The sequence below is a fragment of the Neofelis nebulosa genome, chromosome 6 (assembly GCF_028018385.1).
Source record: "Neofelis nebulosa isolate mNeoNeb1 chromosome 6, mNeoNeb1.pri, whole genome shotgun sequence".
Taxonomy (NCBI): domain Eukaryota; kingdom Metazoa; phylum Chordata; class Mammalia; order Carnivora; family Felidae; genus Neofelis; species Neofelis nebulosa.
The window spans coordinates 118,379,793-118,393,501 of record NC_080787.1 but is presented as its reverse complement, the minus strand read 5'-3'; the positions used below and the strand labels follow the sequence as shown (position 1 = coordinate 118,393,501).

At 34.0% G+C, this 13,709-nt stretch overlaps 1 protein-coding gene across 4 annotated transcripts in view; it reads left to right on the top strand.

The window, feature by feature from the left end:
* ECHDC1 (ethylmalonyl-CoA decarboxylase 1) overlaps positions 1-13,709 on the top strand; it is a 53,985-nt gene that overhangs the window by 18,617 nt on the left and 21,659 nt on the right. For all 4 annotated transcript variants that reach the window (XM_058735199.1, XM_058735198.1, XM_058735197.1 and 1 more), the window contains 2 exons: positions 1,769-1,821; positions 3,524-3,604. In XM_058735199.1, the coding sequence (XP_058591182.1) occupies positions 1,769-1,821; positions 3,524-3,604 (134 nt within the window). The remainder of the gene's footprint in view (positions 1-1,768; positions 1,822-3,523; positions 3,605-13,709) is intronic.

The following is a 13,709-nucleotide window of genomic DNA, read 5'->3' as shown; positions in this document are numbered from 1 at the left end:
AGGTTGATGAGGCAAGCTATATTACAGAGGATAAAGAAATTAAATACAGAGAGACTAGTTGGGAAACAAGACTGTTATAATAATCTAAGTATGAATAACAAGTCTGAGCTAGTTTAGCAGCAGTGCAAATAGAAAAAGAAGGGATTTGTATTGTAAACATTTCAAAGGATGTACTTGGTAACTAATGGTGGGTAAACTGTGAAATGGAAGAATCAAAGAAAATACCAAAATTCTGAGCCTTGTTGATTAGAAGATCTTTTTTTGTTAACTTAGAACTCACTTAAATTTTTGTGATCTTTTACAGAGTATCTAGGTATATTTTCATCTTTCCAACCATCCTTTAAGTCAAATAGAACAGGTCTTTTTTATTCTTCATTCCTTCTTTATGGATGAGGAAACTCAGTGCACAACTAAGACTTGCTTGAGTTCATGTTATTAATAAGCAGTAACACTAGGATTCAGACTCCACTCTTTCACTGCCAATTTGTTTTGCCATGCTGAATTTGAGGTCTTGGCAGAATGTGAAATATCTAGGAGGTTTTGGGAGTCTACCTGAAAACAGTAGCTGAAGCATTGGGGATAAATGAAACTTTCAAGGAAGAAATATTAGATAAAGAAGAGAAAGAGAATTATGGATTTGATTTTGGGGAATACTGGATTAGCTGAATGAGAAGAAAACTGAAAAGGAAAAATCAAAGAAATAGGAAGAGAATCAGGAGTGGGAAATATTGCTAGAAACTAAAAGGATTTCAAAATACAGAATTTGGTCAAAGCAAGCTACCATGTGTTAATGGAGACAGGAACATAAGGATAAGGAAAAAGCCATTTCACAAATAGAAGATTATTAGAAACTTTTGAGGGGAGTCTTTTGAGAGGTTAGGGCCATCAACCTCTGTGCAGTTGATAATCTGCATATAACTTGACTCCAATAACTTAGCTTCTAATAGCTTATTGTTGAGTGGGAAGCTTTACCGATAACAAACAGTAGATTAACACGTTTTCTATGTTATAGTTATTATATACTGTTTTCTTACAATAAAGTAAGTTACAGAAAAAAAGCATTATTAGGAAAATCATAGTGGGGCACCTGGGTGGTGGCTCAATTGGTTGAGCATCCGACTCTAGCTTTTGACTCAGGTCACGATCCTAGGGTTGTGAGATTGAGCCCTGTGTTGGGCTCCGTGCTGAGTGTGGAGCTTGCTTGAATTGAGTGTGGATTGTGCTTGAGATTCTGTCTCTCTCTCCCTTTGCCCCTTCCACCTCACCCTGTTTGGGCATGCTGTCTCTCTCTAGTGTAAAAAAAAAAAAAAATCATAAGAGAATACATATTTATAGTACTGGACTATAAAAAATCCACATGTAAGTGGACCCATGCCATTCAAACCTGTGTTGTTCAAGGGTCAACTGTACTTTTAAGAAATTTGTTTTTTATATATTCTTAGGAGATCAGAATTTGGGATAACAGGTGGTGTATCTTATACTTCTTTCCCCCAAATTACCTTGAGTAGAACTTCACACTCTTCTGGGGTATGTAATAGGACTCTCATGTCCAAGTCTTTGCTAATATCTCATGCAGAGCTCAAGGAGCCCTAGAAGGTCAACAAAATCAAATACTACATCATTTGCATTTCTAACAGCATCAAAGAGTTTTAAATGAAAACCTCATAAAAAAAAAAAGTTGGGTATATTTTTGGCTTTGTTGCTTTCTAAGTATTTCATATATAATACATTTACATTATAATGTGTTTATGCTTATTCTTATTTAAAGGATGGAATGACCTTATGTATGTTCATGCAGAACACCTTAACAAGATTTATGAGGTAACGTATCTTTCTTTTTAAGATATGATTTCTAAAAAAAAAACAACAACAAAAATAGCTCTTATTTGTTCTGTTTTGCACCAGTTAAAAAACTTGATTTTTAAATTATATATTTTTTAATGATGAACTATTTGTGCCATCAAGGAGAGCCATTTAATTAAATGTTGGTGAAGTATGCACAGTTAACTAAAAGATAAGAGAAGGGAGAGATAAAAAGAATTTAAGACATAGCACTTTTCCTGAAGAGCTTATATTACTAGCTATATTTAGGCATAGCCATGGGAAAGTTAAATACTGGTATTGGAGCAGAATAAGGACACTGTTCAGGAGATGACACATAAAGATTACCTCATATTCAAAATTAGTAGAACGTATGGTGAAGTGGTGTATATCCAGAAGAGAGAGGAAAAGCCCTATGGATTGGTGATGGCTTTTACCGATTTCTGAGGAAAATGGATTCACTTTGCATCTAGATGAAGAAGAAAAGGGAGAAAATTCTTCTTGGCTTATCACTATGCATTTGGGGTTACAAACTATGACGTTTTGGCTAATTAGCTTTCTATTTCTGTATTCCAAATGTAAATAATTTAAAAATTATAAAAAATAAGGAAATTCATGTTATTTAGCATATTTACTAGTTGGGCATCAGTCTATATTTGGTGCTCTTCATATGTGAGAGCCTAGAAAGAATAATGGAATCAAAATATTATTCTAAAATACTGTCTTGTCATAGTTTTTGTACCACTTCACCTTCCCTTCGCTATTTGAATTTTTCTTAGAGAAATCTTAAAAGTGTTTTTAATCCTTTGTATTTAGAAACATAATCTGTTAATAAATTTCCCATTACTTTAGGCCTGCAGGTTTGCGTTTTGGTTAGAACCTACAGAATATTCCATACTTTCAAGGCATTTTATTTATTTTTTTTTAATTTTTTTTTTTCTTTCAAGGCATTTTAGATTTATGTTGTAATATATATTCCTCCAGGAGTGGTTCTTTGCAAAGAGAAAAGGTGAAGAGATTTCTTTTTACCACAGACCCATTCCTTTCCATAGAATTAGATATTAATCATTTCAGTGAGTAATAAAAAGACTTTTGATAAGAATCTTTATAATACAGTTTTGGAGCTCAGTCTTCTCTACCACATTTCCTCCCTTTGGATATAGCCTTAAATTTTGCCATCTAAAATTTGACATCAATACAAATGCAGTAAGATAAGGTCCCATTGAATTACTCCTGATTGCCAGCTGCTGAGAAGTTGTAGAAACTGTATATTATATTTAAAAAATTCATTTGGAAGGAAGTCATGATATATAGTTACAAAATACAGTAATGTACAAAAAATATAAAGTATATATATCATGTATAGTATATATTATACTTTATAAATTTTAGTTATATTACATATTATATATGTGTAATATGTATAAAATATAGTTAATAGCTTAAACTATATAATGATTCAGGGAGGTAGTATGATAAACTTACATAGCATTTAGTATGAATTATTATATCTTAAGAATTAGACTGCTTTATTCGTCATGATATACAGGCTCAAGGTTCCACTATCCTTTGAGGTGTGTTACAAACATAGTTCAATAATTTGTTTCTACTGTAGTTCAAGTTTTTCAAAAATAATATTTGTAAATTAATATTGAAATGAAAAATATTAACATCCATTTTTCCTTTTTCCTTCAATAAACAGACTCCCTTTAATAAGCGTTGCACTGGTTCAAGGTCGGGCATTGGGTGGAGGAGCAGAATTTACTACAGCATGTGATTTCAGGTAAGGTGAAAATTGCTTTACTCCCTCCACAAATATAATCAACATGCTCAAATTTATATTTTGCTTGAATATAAATATTGTATATATTCTTAAACAAGATGATCAGTTAGTGAATATTTTCTTTTTGTCTGTTATTAAAGTAGATAATTTTAGTCAATCTAGTATAATAATAACTCTATCATTACTTTATTACTATACATTTCAAAAAGCTAACAAATGATTTTGAGCAAATGAAATCCATGTTAGCAAAATTCCTAGGGAAGGAAGTCAATGAAATGTATGAAACTTTAAGATTCAAAAGAATTATACAGAGAAAAATATAAAACTAAAAAAGAGAAAACAGAATGGAGAAAGAGACACTGCTTTTTCCGATAGTCCTCTTACCAGTAGAGGGAGGTTCTCCTTTTGGTGATGTGTAGTAACTTTGTGGAACTTTTGGACTTGTTAGGGAATGAAAGTAGGGAAAATTATTTGGGACCAATAGCCCTCAGTTTCCAGAATTCTTTTTAATATTGGATAGCTATATTTTATAGGAATGATGTTCTGTAGAATCTAATGCTTTACTTGTGCTTGAAACTATGTTCTTAGTTACTATTTCTAAGACCTACTAGCTCAGCTATAAGGAGAACCATTATAATAGTGTTCTTTGATCTGTACAAATATGGAAGGCAGTATATATAGCTTATATAGCAAGCATAATTGGGGATAAAATGGCAAAACAGTAAAGAGCCCGAGCACTGGAGTCAGATAGACTTAGGTTCAATCCCAGTTTCCCACTTTTTTCTATAGTTGACCCTTGAATAACCTGAGTTTGATGCACGGGTCCACTTACACAGAGGTTTTTTTCAATAAATACAGAACAGTATTGTAAATGTATTTTCTCTTCCTTATGATTTTCTTAGTAGCATTTTCTATTCTCTGGCCTACTTTATTGTAACAATACAGTATATTCATACATATAACATTAAAAGTATATGTCAGTTGACTGCTTATGTTATTGATAAGGCTTTTGTTCAACAGTCGGCTATTAGTAGTTAAGTTTTGGGGGAGTTAAAGTTCTACACAGATTTTTGACTGCATGGAGAGTAAATGCTCCTAACCCTCACATTGTTCAAGGTTCAACTGTATTTGACTTTAAATAAATAACTAGTTTATCTAAGTCTCAGTTTCTTTATAAAATACAAATAATCTCTGCTAAATATTTATAAATGATTTAATGAATATGTAGATGTTTAGCATAAACTTAACCTAGGTACACATGATATTGATTAGATTATAGATAAGATTACCTTACTACTCTTATACTTTTACAGAAATGCCAGTGTAGGAATATTTTGGCATAGTTTTTTTTTTTTTTAATTTTTTTTTTTTTAACGTTTATTTATTTTTGAGACAGAGAGAGACAGATCATGAATGGGGGAGGGACAGAGAGAGGGAGACACAGAATCCGAAACAGGCTCCAGGCTCTGAGCTGCCAGCACAGAGCCCGACGCGGGACTCGAACTCACGGACCGCGAGATCATGACCTGAGCCGAAGTCGGCTGCTCAACCGACTGAGCCACCCAGGCGCCCCTGGCATAGTTTTAAACTTACTAATTCTCTTTTCACTAGGGATGCTTTTCAGCCGTAAGGCTAATCCTGGCCTCACTCCTTTTTTCCTATTCATTATACACTTGATGCTGGAAGGAAAATGTTGGAGCATACACTAAGAGGAGACTTTCATTGTTTAAAATTTTTACTGTCCCTTTCAGATGCTAAAGAAAAAAGCATTGCTCCCTGGCACGTGGTGTGGTAGACTAGAGGAAAAATAATTGAGGTGACTAATTCAGATCTTTTGTTCCATTTCAGTTCTGTTTCTTTGAATCACAAATTTTCATGTTTTCATAGTTCAGATTCCTTTTTTTTTTTTTTAAGTTTTTTTTAAATGTTTGTTTATTTTTGAGAGAGTGAGAGAAACAGAGTGTGAGCAGGGGATGGGCAGAGCTGAGGGAGACACACGATCTGAAGCAGGCTCCAGGCTCTGAGCTGTCAGCACAGAGCCCGACGCAGGGCACGAGATCATGACCTGAGCCGAAGTTGGAAACATAACTGACTGAACCATCTAGGTGCCCCTAAAGTTCAGATTTTTTAAAAAATTAAAAAAAAAAAAATTATTTTTAATTATTTATTTTTTTTCAAAGTTCAGATTCTTAAAGTATATAAGCTAAATCTTATAATCTATCTACTGTACTAAAATGCTATGAAAATAGTCATGGTAATATAAAAGATACTCATCAAAAAGAAAAAACCTATAATTAAAAATACCTAAAGATGTATATTATTTAATCAAAGACTTTTTTAGCTTTCATTTTAAGAAGTTTTAAATCACTTTTGTTGTGGTATAATTTACATTCTATACCGTGTAACCATCTCTACAATCCAGATATAGAACATTTTTACCAACCCCACATGTTTGCATGTACCATTTCCCAGTAAGTTAGCACCTTAGTCCAAGGCAAACACTGATCACCTTTTTACTCTAAATTCGATTTGTTTTTTTGGTTTATTTTTAGCATTTTATATAAATAGGTTCATTTAGTATGCTTGCGTGTGTGTCAGGCTTCCTTCATTCAGCATAATTATCTTGAGATTTATCAGTTATGTATCATGTATCACTACATCATTCCTTTTTAATGTTGAAAAGCTTTTTATTGCATAGATATACTACAGCTTGTTTTCTTTCTTTTTTTTTTTTTTTTTAAGCTTATGTATTTATTTTGAGACAGAGACAGTATGAGTCAGGGAGGGGCAGAGAGAGGAGAGACAGAGAATCCCAAGCAAGCTCCATGCTGCCAGTGCAGAGCCCGACACGGAGCCTGAACTCACAAAACCGTGAGATCATGACCTGAGCCAAAACTAAGAGTCTGACACTTAACCAACTGAGCCACTCAGGTGCCCACTACAGTTTATTTTCAAGATTCACCTGTGTTATTCCATATTATTGGTGGTTTATTCATTTTGTTGCTCAGTAGTATGGCTTTCTATGCATATTATGTATTATTATTACTATATATTATAGGTAAAAGTCTATTTATATAAGTCAAATATATAGCATATTTTTGTCAAATAGACGTATTGTGAATATTCTCTCAGCCTTTTTATTTTGTTATTAGTGTTTTTCAAAGAGCTGAGATTTTTAATTTTTAAAATATTTTTAACTCTCAGTTTGTAATAATTACAGACTTATGTAAAACTTGCAAAATTTACAAAGATAATTCCTATATAACTTTGACTCAGTTTTTCCAGATGTTAATATCATACATAACCACCGTACAATTATTAAGCCAGGAAATTGATATTGTTACAAAACTTTTAACTCATCTATAGACCTTATTCGAAGTTTTTCAATTGTCGTACTAATGTCTTTTTTCAAGTCCAGGATCTAATCAGGCATCTGTTTTGTTTGATGTAAATATAGTCATCCCAGCTTTCTTATGATTAACATTTCTGTGGTATATCTTTTTCTGTCGTTTAATTTTATCTATCTATCTATCTATCTATTTATTTATTTATTTATTTATTTATTTATTTTTGAGAGACAGACAGAGCATGAGTGGGGGAAGGGCAGAGAGAGAGGGAGACACAGAATCCGAAGCAGCCTCCAGGCTTAGTACAGAGCCCAATGCGGGGCTCGAACTCACAAACCGTGAGATCATGACCTGAGTCGAAGTTGGATGCTTAACTGACTGAGCCACCCAAGCGCCCCTGTTCATTTACTTTTAAATGTTTATTTATTTTGAGAGAAAGAGATAGAGAACAAGCGGGGTGGGGGGGGGGGCAGAGAGAGAGGGAGACAGAATCTTAAAACAGGCTTTGCACTGCCAGTGTGGAGCCCGATGTGGGGCTCAAACCCATGAACTGTGAAATCACAACCTGAGCTGAAACCAAGAGTCTGATACTTAACCAACTGAGCCACCCAGGCTTTCCTGTATTGTATTGTATTGTATTGTATTGTATGTATGTATGTATTTATTTATTTATTTAATGTTTATTTTTAAGAGAGAGAGTGTGTGCACAAGTAGGGGAGGGGCAGAAAGAGAGGGAAACACAATCTGAAGCAGGCTCTAGGCTCTGAGCTGTCAACACAGAGCCCGACACAGGACTCAATCTTATGGACCGTGAGATCATGACCTGAGCAGAATTCAGGGCATTTAACCCACTGAACCACCCAGGTGTACCCCCCAGTTTCCTTTCATTTTAACCTATGCTATATGTAGTTAGTAGACATTATATATTTGAGTGTTGTTCTTTTTTTTTTTTTTTTATCCAGTCTGACAATCTCTGTCTTTTAATTGGAGTGTTTATACCATATATATTCATTGTTATTGATATAATTGGGTTTAAATCTATCATCTTGGTGTTTGTTTTCTGTCCCGTCTTTCTTACTTTTCTGCCTCATTCTAGATTATTTTTTATATTCCCATTTTATCTCTAATAATCACTATACCATTTCAGCAGTCTTCAAAGCATCTTCACCAGGAATAGGTTCAATCTCAAGAAACCACTTTCTCTGCTCATCTGTAAGAATCAGCTCCTCATCTGTTCAAGTTTTTTATCATGAGTTGCAGCAATTCATCTTTAGGCTTCACTTCTAATTCTAGTCTTCTTGCTGTTTGCACCACATCTGCAGTGACTTCGTCCACTGAAATCATCCATGAAGTTTGGAATTAATGTCTTCCAAACGCCTGTTAATGTTGGCATTTTGACCTCTTCCCATGAATCATTAATGTTCTTTATGGCATGTAGAATGGTGAATGCTTTCCAGGTTTTCAATTTACTCTGCCACACTCTATCAGAAGAATCACTGTCTATGGCAGCATTAGATTTATGTATGAAATGTATTTCTTAAATAATAAGACTTGAAAGTCAAAATGACTTCTTGATCCATAGGCTGCAGAATAGATGTTGTGTTAGTAGGCATGAAATCATTAATCCCATAATTTCCATCAGAGTTCTTGGATGACCGACTGTATTTGTCAATGAGCAGTAATGTTTTGAGAGGGATCTTCTTTCCTGAGAAGTAGGTCTCAACAGTGGGTTTTAAAATATTCATTAGACTGTGGTGTAAATAGATGTGCCATCAGCCAAGCTTTGTTACTCCATTCATAGAGCACAGGCAGAGTCGATTTAGCATAATTCTTAAGGGTCCTAGGATTTTTTGGTGTGGTAAATGAGCATTGGTTTCAAATTAGAGTCACCAGCTCCATTAACCCCTAACAAGTGAGTCAGCCTGTCCTTCGAAGCTTTGAAGTTCTGAAGCTCTTTAGGTTCGAAAGCCCTGTATGACATCTTCCAATAAAAGGCTGTTTCGTCTACATTGAAAATTGTTTTAATGTAGCCACCTCCATTAATTATCTTAGCTAGATCTTCTAACTTGCTTCAGTTTTTACATCAGCTCTTGATGCTTCATCTTACATTTGTATGCTATGGAGATGGCTTTTCCTTAAACCTCATGAACCAATTGCTGCTAGTTTCAGACTTTTCCTCTGTAGCTTTCTCCCTTCTGTCAAACCTCTTAGAATTGAAGAGAGTTAGGGCCTTGCTCTGGGTTAGGCTTTGAGTTAAGGGAGTGTTGTGTTTGGTTTGATCTTTATCCTGACTACTAAAGCTTTATCTATCTTGGGGTGCCTGGGTCGCTCAGTTGGTTGAGCGTTGGACTCTTGATGTCAGCTCGGGTCATGATCCCAGGGTTGTGGGATAGAGCCCTGTGTCGGGCTCTGTGCTGAGTGTGGAGCCTGCTTGAGATTCTCTCTCTCTCTCTCTCCTCTCTCCTCTCTCCTCTCTCTCCTCTCTCTCTCCTCTCTCTCCTCTCTCTCTCCTCTCTCTCCTCTCTCTTTCCTCTCTCTTTCCTCTCTCTCTCTCTTTGCCTCTCTGCCTCTCTCTCTCTCTTTCCTCTCTCTCTCTCTCTCTTTCCTCTCTCTCTCTCTCTCTTTCCTCTCTCTCTCTCTTTCCTCTCTCTCTCTCTTTTCTCTCTCTCTCTCTCTCTCTCTCTCTCTCTCTCTCTCTCTCCCTTTGCCTCTCTGCCTCTCTCTCCCTCTGTCCCCTCACCTTCTGCCCCTCTCCCCTGCTTGGGCTCACTCTCAAATAAAATTAAAAATTAAAAAAAAAAAAACCCTTTGTCTATATCAACAATAAGGCTGTTTTGCTTTCTTATCTTTGTGTTTTCAGTAAGTAGCACTTTTAATTTCCTTGCAGAACTTTTCCTTTGCATTCATAACTTGGCTAACTGCTGTAAAAGGCTGTCATCTTATCTCAGTTTTTGATATGCCTTTCTTACTAAGCTTTCTAACTTTTGATATAAAATGAAAGACATGAGACTCTTTCTTTTCACTTGAACACTTAGAGGCCATTGCAGGATTATCAATTAGCTATTGTCTCTCTGGGAATGGGGAGGCCCAAGGAGACGGAGAGAGTTAGGGGAATGGCCAGTGGGTAGTCAGATCACATAGTATTTATCAATTAGTTTGCAGTCTTATATGGGCATGGTTCGTGGCACCCCAAAATAATTACAGTAGCAACATAAATCACTGATCACAGATCGCCATAACAAATACAGTAATGAATAAAAAGTTGAAATATTGCAAGAATTACCAGAATGCAACACAGAGATGTAAAGTCAGCAAAGCTGTTGGAAAAACAGAGCTGATAGACTTGCTGGATGGCAAGTTTGCTATAAAGCTTCAAATTGTAAAGGTCACAGTATCTGCAAGGTGCAGTTAAAACATAATAAAATGAGATATGCCTATATATAAACATATACCTATACAAATATATATAAATATAAATACCTAGTAAAATATATTATTAGAAAAATGAAACAGAAAACCAAGACATATGAATTTCTTGAATTCTAGTGTCTGTCATATATAGGAATATATATATTTCTAAAATACTGAAAAATATTTTCTCTTTTTTTGTATATGCACACAAATACATATGCATACATATATACATTTTTTTTTACTGGTTGGCTTAGAGTTAATATGATGCATTTTGAACTTATCATAGTCCACCTTCAAATGGTATTATGCTACCTTACATCAAATACTAGAATACTAATATACTCCTATTTCCTTCTCCTGTCCTCACGCTATTGTTGTCATGCATTTTGCTTCTACGTATCATAACTTCACGAATTATTATGCGTTTAAGCACATCTGAATTTTTAACTTCATGAATTAATAAAATTGTTTCTTTAATCAGAATTCTCCTATATTAGATATATTTTATTCTGTGTCATTTGAATAGTTTCATAACTTAATTGCTTATTAAATAACTGGATCTGTATTCATACCCAGATGATATTTACACATTGCACATTGTTCTTCTAGTTTTTTGAGAATGTAATGAAAGCCAGGAACCCTATCTTTGAGGAAATTTTGCATAAAATCTCATCCATGGATCCTTGGTTTAGAACCCCTGTTTTTGAAGTATATATTTCTACACGTATGCTGTTCACTTTATCATTACCTGTTTTGTATATTTCTTCTGACTACTGATGTAATTTTGGTAAGGCCTTCACATATTTTGAGTTTGTTTATATAAAACATAATATTGAGTTTAATGACTTATTATAAAATGGAAAACTATGTAACCATGATATAGGTCAAGAATGGGAACATTGTCAGCACTCCTGAACTCTCCTTCATGCCCCTTCTAAGCTACAGCCCCCTCATTTCCATGTAGGGGCAACAGTTACCCTAAGTTTTATTTATATATTTATATAAATAAATAAAAATAAATATATATAATTAATATATAAATCAATCAATAATATATTATATATATATTATATATAAATATATGAAAATAAATATATATTTTATTTATATTTATTATAATTATTTTCTCTTTTTTAATCAAATTACTTCATACCTTCCTTATTTCCTAAGGAAATTAACTCTTCTGTAGCTGATATGTTCTATTTTATTTTCTTTTTGAACTTAGTATAAATGGCATCGTATAGTAATAGAAATAGTGTTAGGAAAGAGTGAGTTTATTTATGTAAAGTATTAAATTATTTAATTTTTCTTCTTTTTTATAATTCATGACTCAGGTTCCAATTTATCAGTTGAAATAGATCACTTTGTATTCACATAAATATATATATTAAAATAGTTTTGGTGTATAAGACAATTTATAAAGATCTTAGCCTCTTTGAAAACTAGCACTTGTTTGGGGAAGAATCGTGTGTACTGTGAAAAATGGCCATTTCGTATGACAGTGCCCTCTGCTGTCATCAGTGCAGATTGCATTAGGATACTACATTTGATTCTGTAGGAGGAAGAGTCTTGGCTTTATAAAGGACAACGTGAGATTAATTTAAAATGTTCTATGTGTGAAAGGATTAAATACTTTTCTCACTTTATCCTGAAATACAGGTATTTGTGTAATACATAATTCAAATATGTAATTATATAATATATGTAACATTTAAAAGTACATGTTTAAATATATAATTTAATACGTTTAAGGAATTCTAAGCTATATGTGAATGTGCATTATTATACTTAAAAAGCCTTTATATAAAAGTAAGTACAAATTAAACTTTATAGATAGCCTCTGGAAATAGTGCACTCTTTCATGTAGAGCCTGGTGTTCATCTTTAAGCATTTTTTAGACTTTTGCATTATCCTTCATAGTCATTCCTGATCTGTGTTTGGGTGTAGTTAGGGTTTAGGACAAAAGGCAAAATCACAGGGAAAACAATCACAGACTACTTAGTCCTTTAGTACTGCTAGTTTGCCTTGTTTGCTGTCCCCTAAATGAAGGAAGTGTTCTGTGTCCTGGGGTCTTGCCCTCATCAGATAAATCTAGTAATATACCTGCTACATTCACCTTGCCAATGAAGACATGTTCATTTGTGGATCAACTACTTGGTATATACAGGCCCTCATATTAAATTGCATTCATTTGAGTCATTTAGTAAACATGTTTAGCACCCAAGAGACTTGTATGCCTTAGGATTTTGTTTCATTTTTCTAGTAATGTAGTTTTACCTCATTTTACAAAATTGTTGATTCACAGTTGACAAGGAGTTAAAAAACAAATGGTAGAAACTGATCCTTCACAATAGAATTTTGAAAAGCATTGTCTTCAGCTGTTCAGCCCCTTTTAACCTACACACCAAGAACAAAAGCTCTTAAAGGTTAGAGGCTAATAGAGAGTATTGCATACTGAACTACCTTACTAGCCACAGTTACAAGGAAGCCGTAAGTCAGTATAAGTGTATAGCTGATTTTCCTCCCAACTTTATCAGACCCTTGTCAGTTATTCTCTATGACAAATTGCTTTAATTATTATTCTAAAAATATCTATGTGTTCCAAAAGAACACCAAAAGCTTTCATAGCATTCTTTTAAAAGATAAGTTCCTTCCTTAGGGTTATATGTTTAGCTTGTTTAACTTTCTTACCTTGGAGAATTGCCTAGAATTCACTCAACTAAGATTTTCATCCCTGTTGTTGTTATTACCATGGGAAATATTTCAGAAGATGAGAGATACACTGGATGTGAATATTCCAAAGAAATTAGCTCATGCAGCATTCTAGCATTATCCTGCCCTCTGCTCCCAACCCTGTAAGCACCCGTTGCTGATACTTATAACAAATTAATATTTCAGAATAGTTCAGAAACATTCAGGTCTACTTGGCATATGTAGACCCTTATATTAAATTGCACTCAACTGAGTCATAATTTTCATATAAAACATTCTTAGAAAAAATGGCTTTTAAAAAGCATTTTAAAAAATGTTCATTTATTTACTTTGAGGGGAGGAGGGCAATGAGGGAGGAGAGAGAATCCTAAGCAGGTTCTGCACTATCAACGCAGAGCCTGATGTGGGGCTTGATCTCACGAACCGTGATATCATGACATGAACCAAAATCAAAAGTCAGACATTTAACCAACTGAGCCACCCAGGTACCCCTTAAAAACATTTTTAAAAGCAAAGCATTATGAATTAAAAATTGGCATTCCTTAGTGCTTAGAATCTGGTCATTCAGAGATTATGTTTCTTTTTTAGTTACAAAATTGATGTAGGGAATAAAAAGCTAGAACTGTGATAAA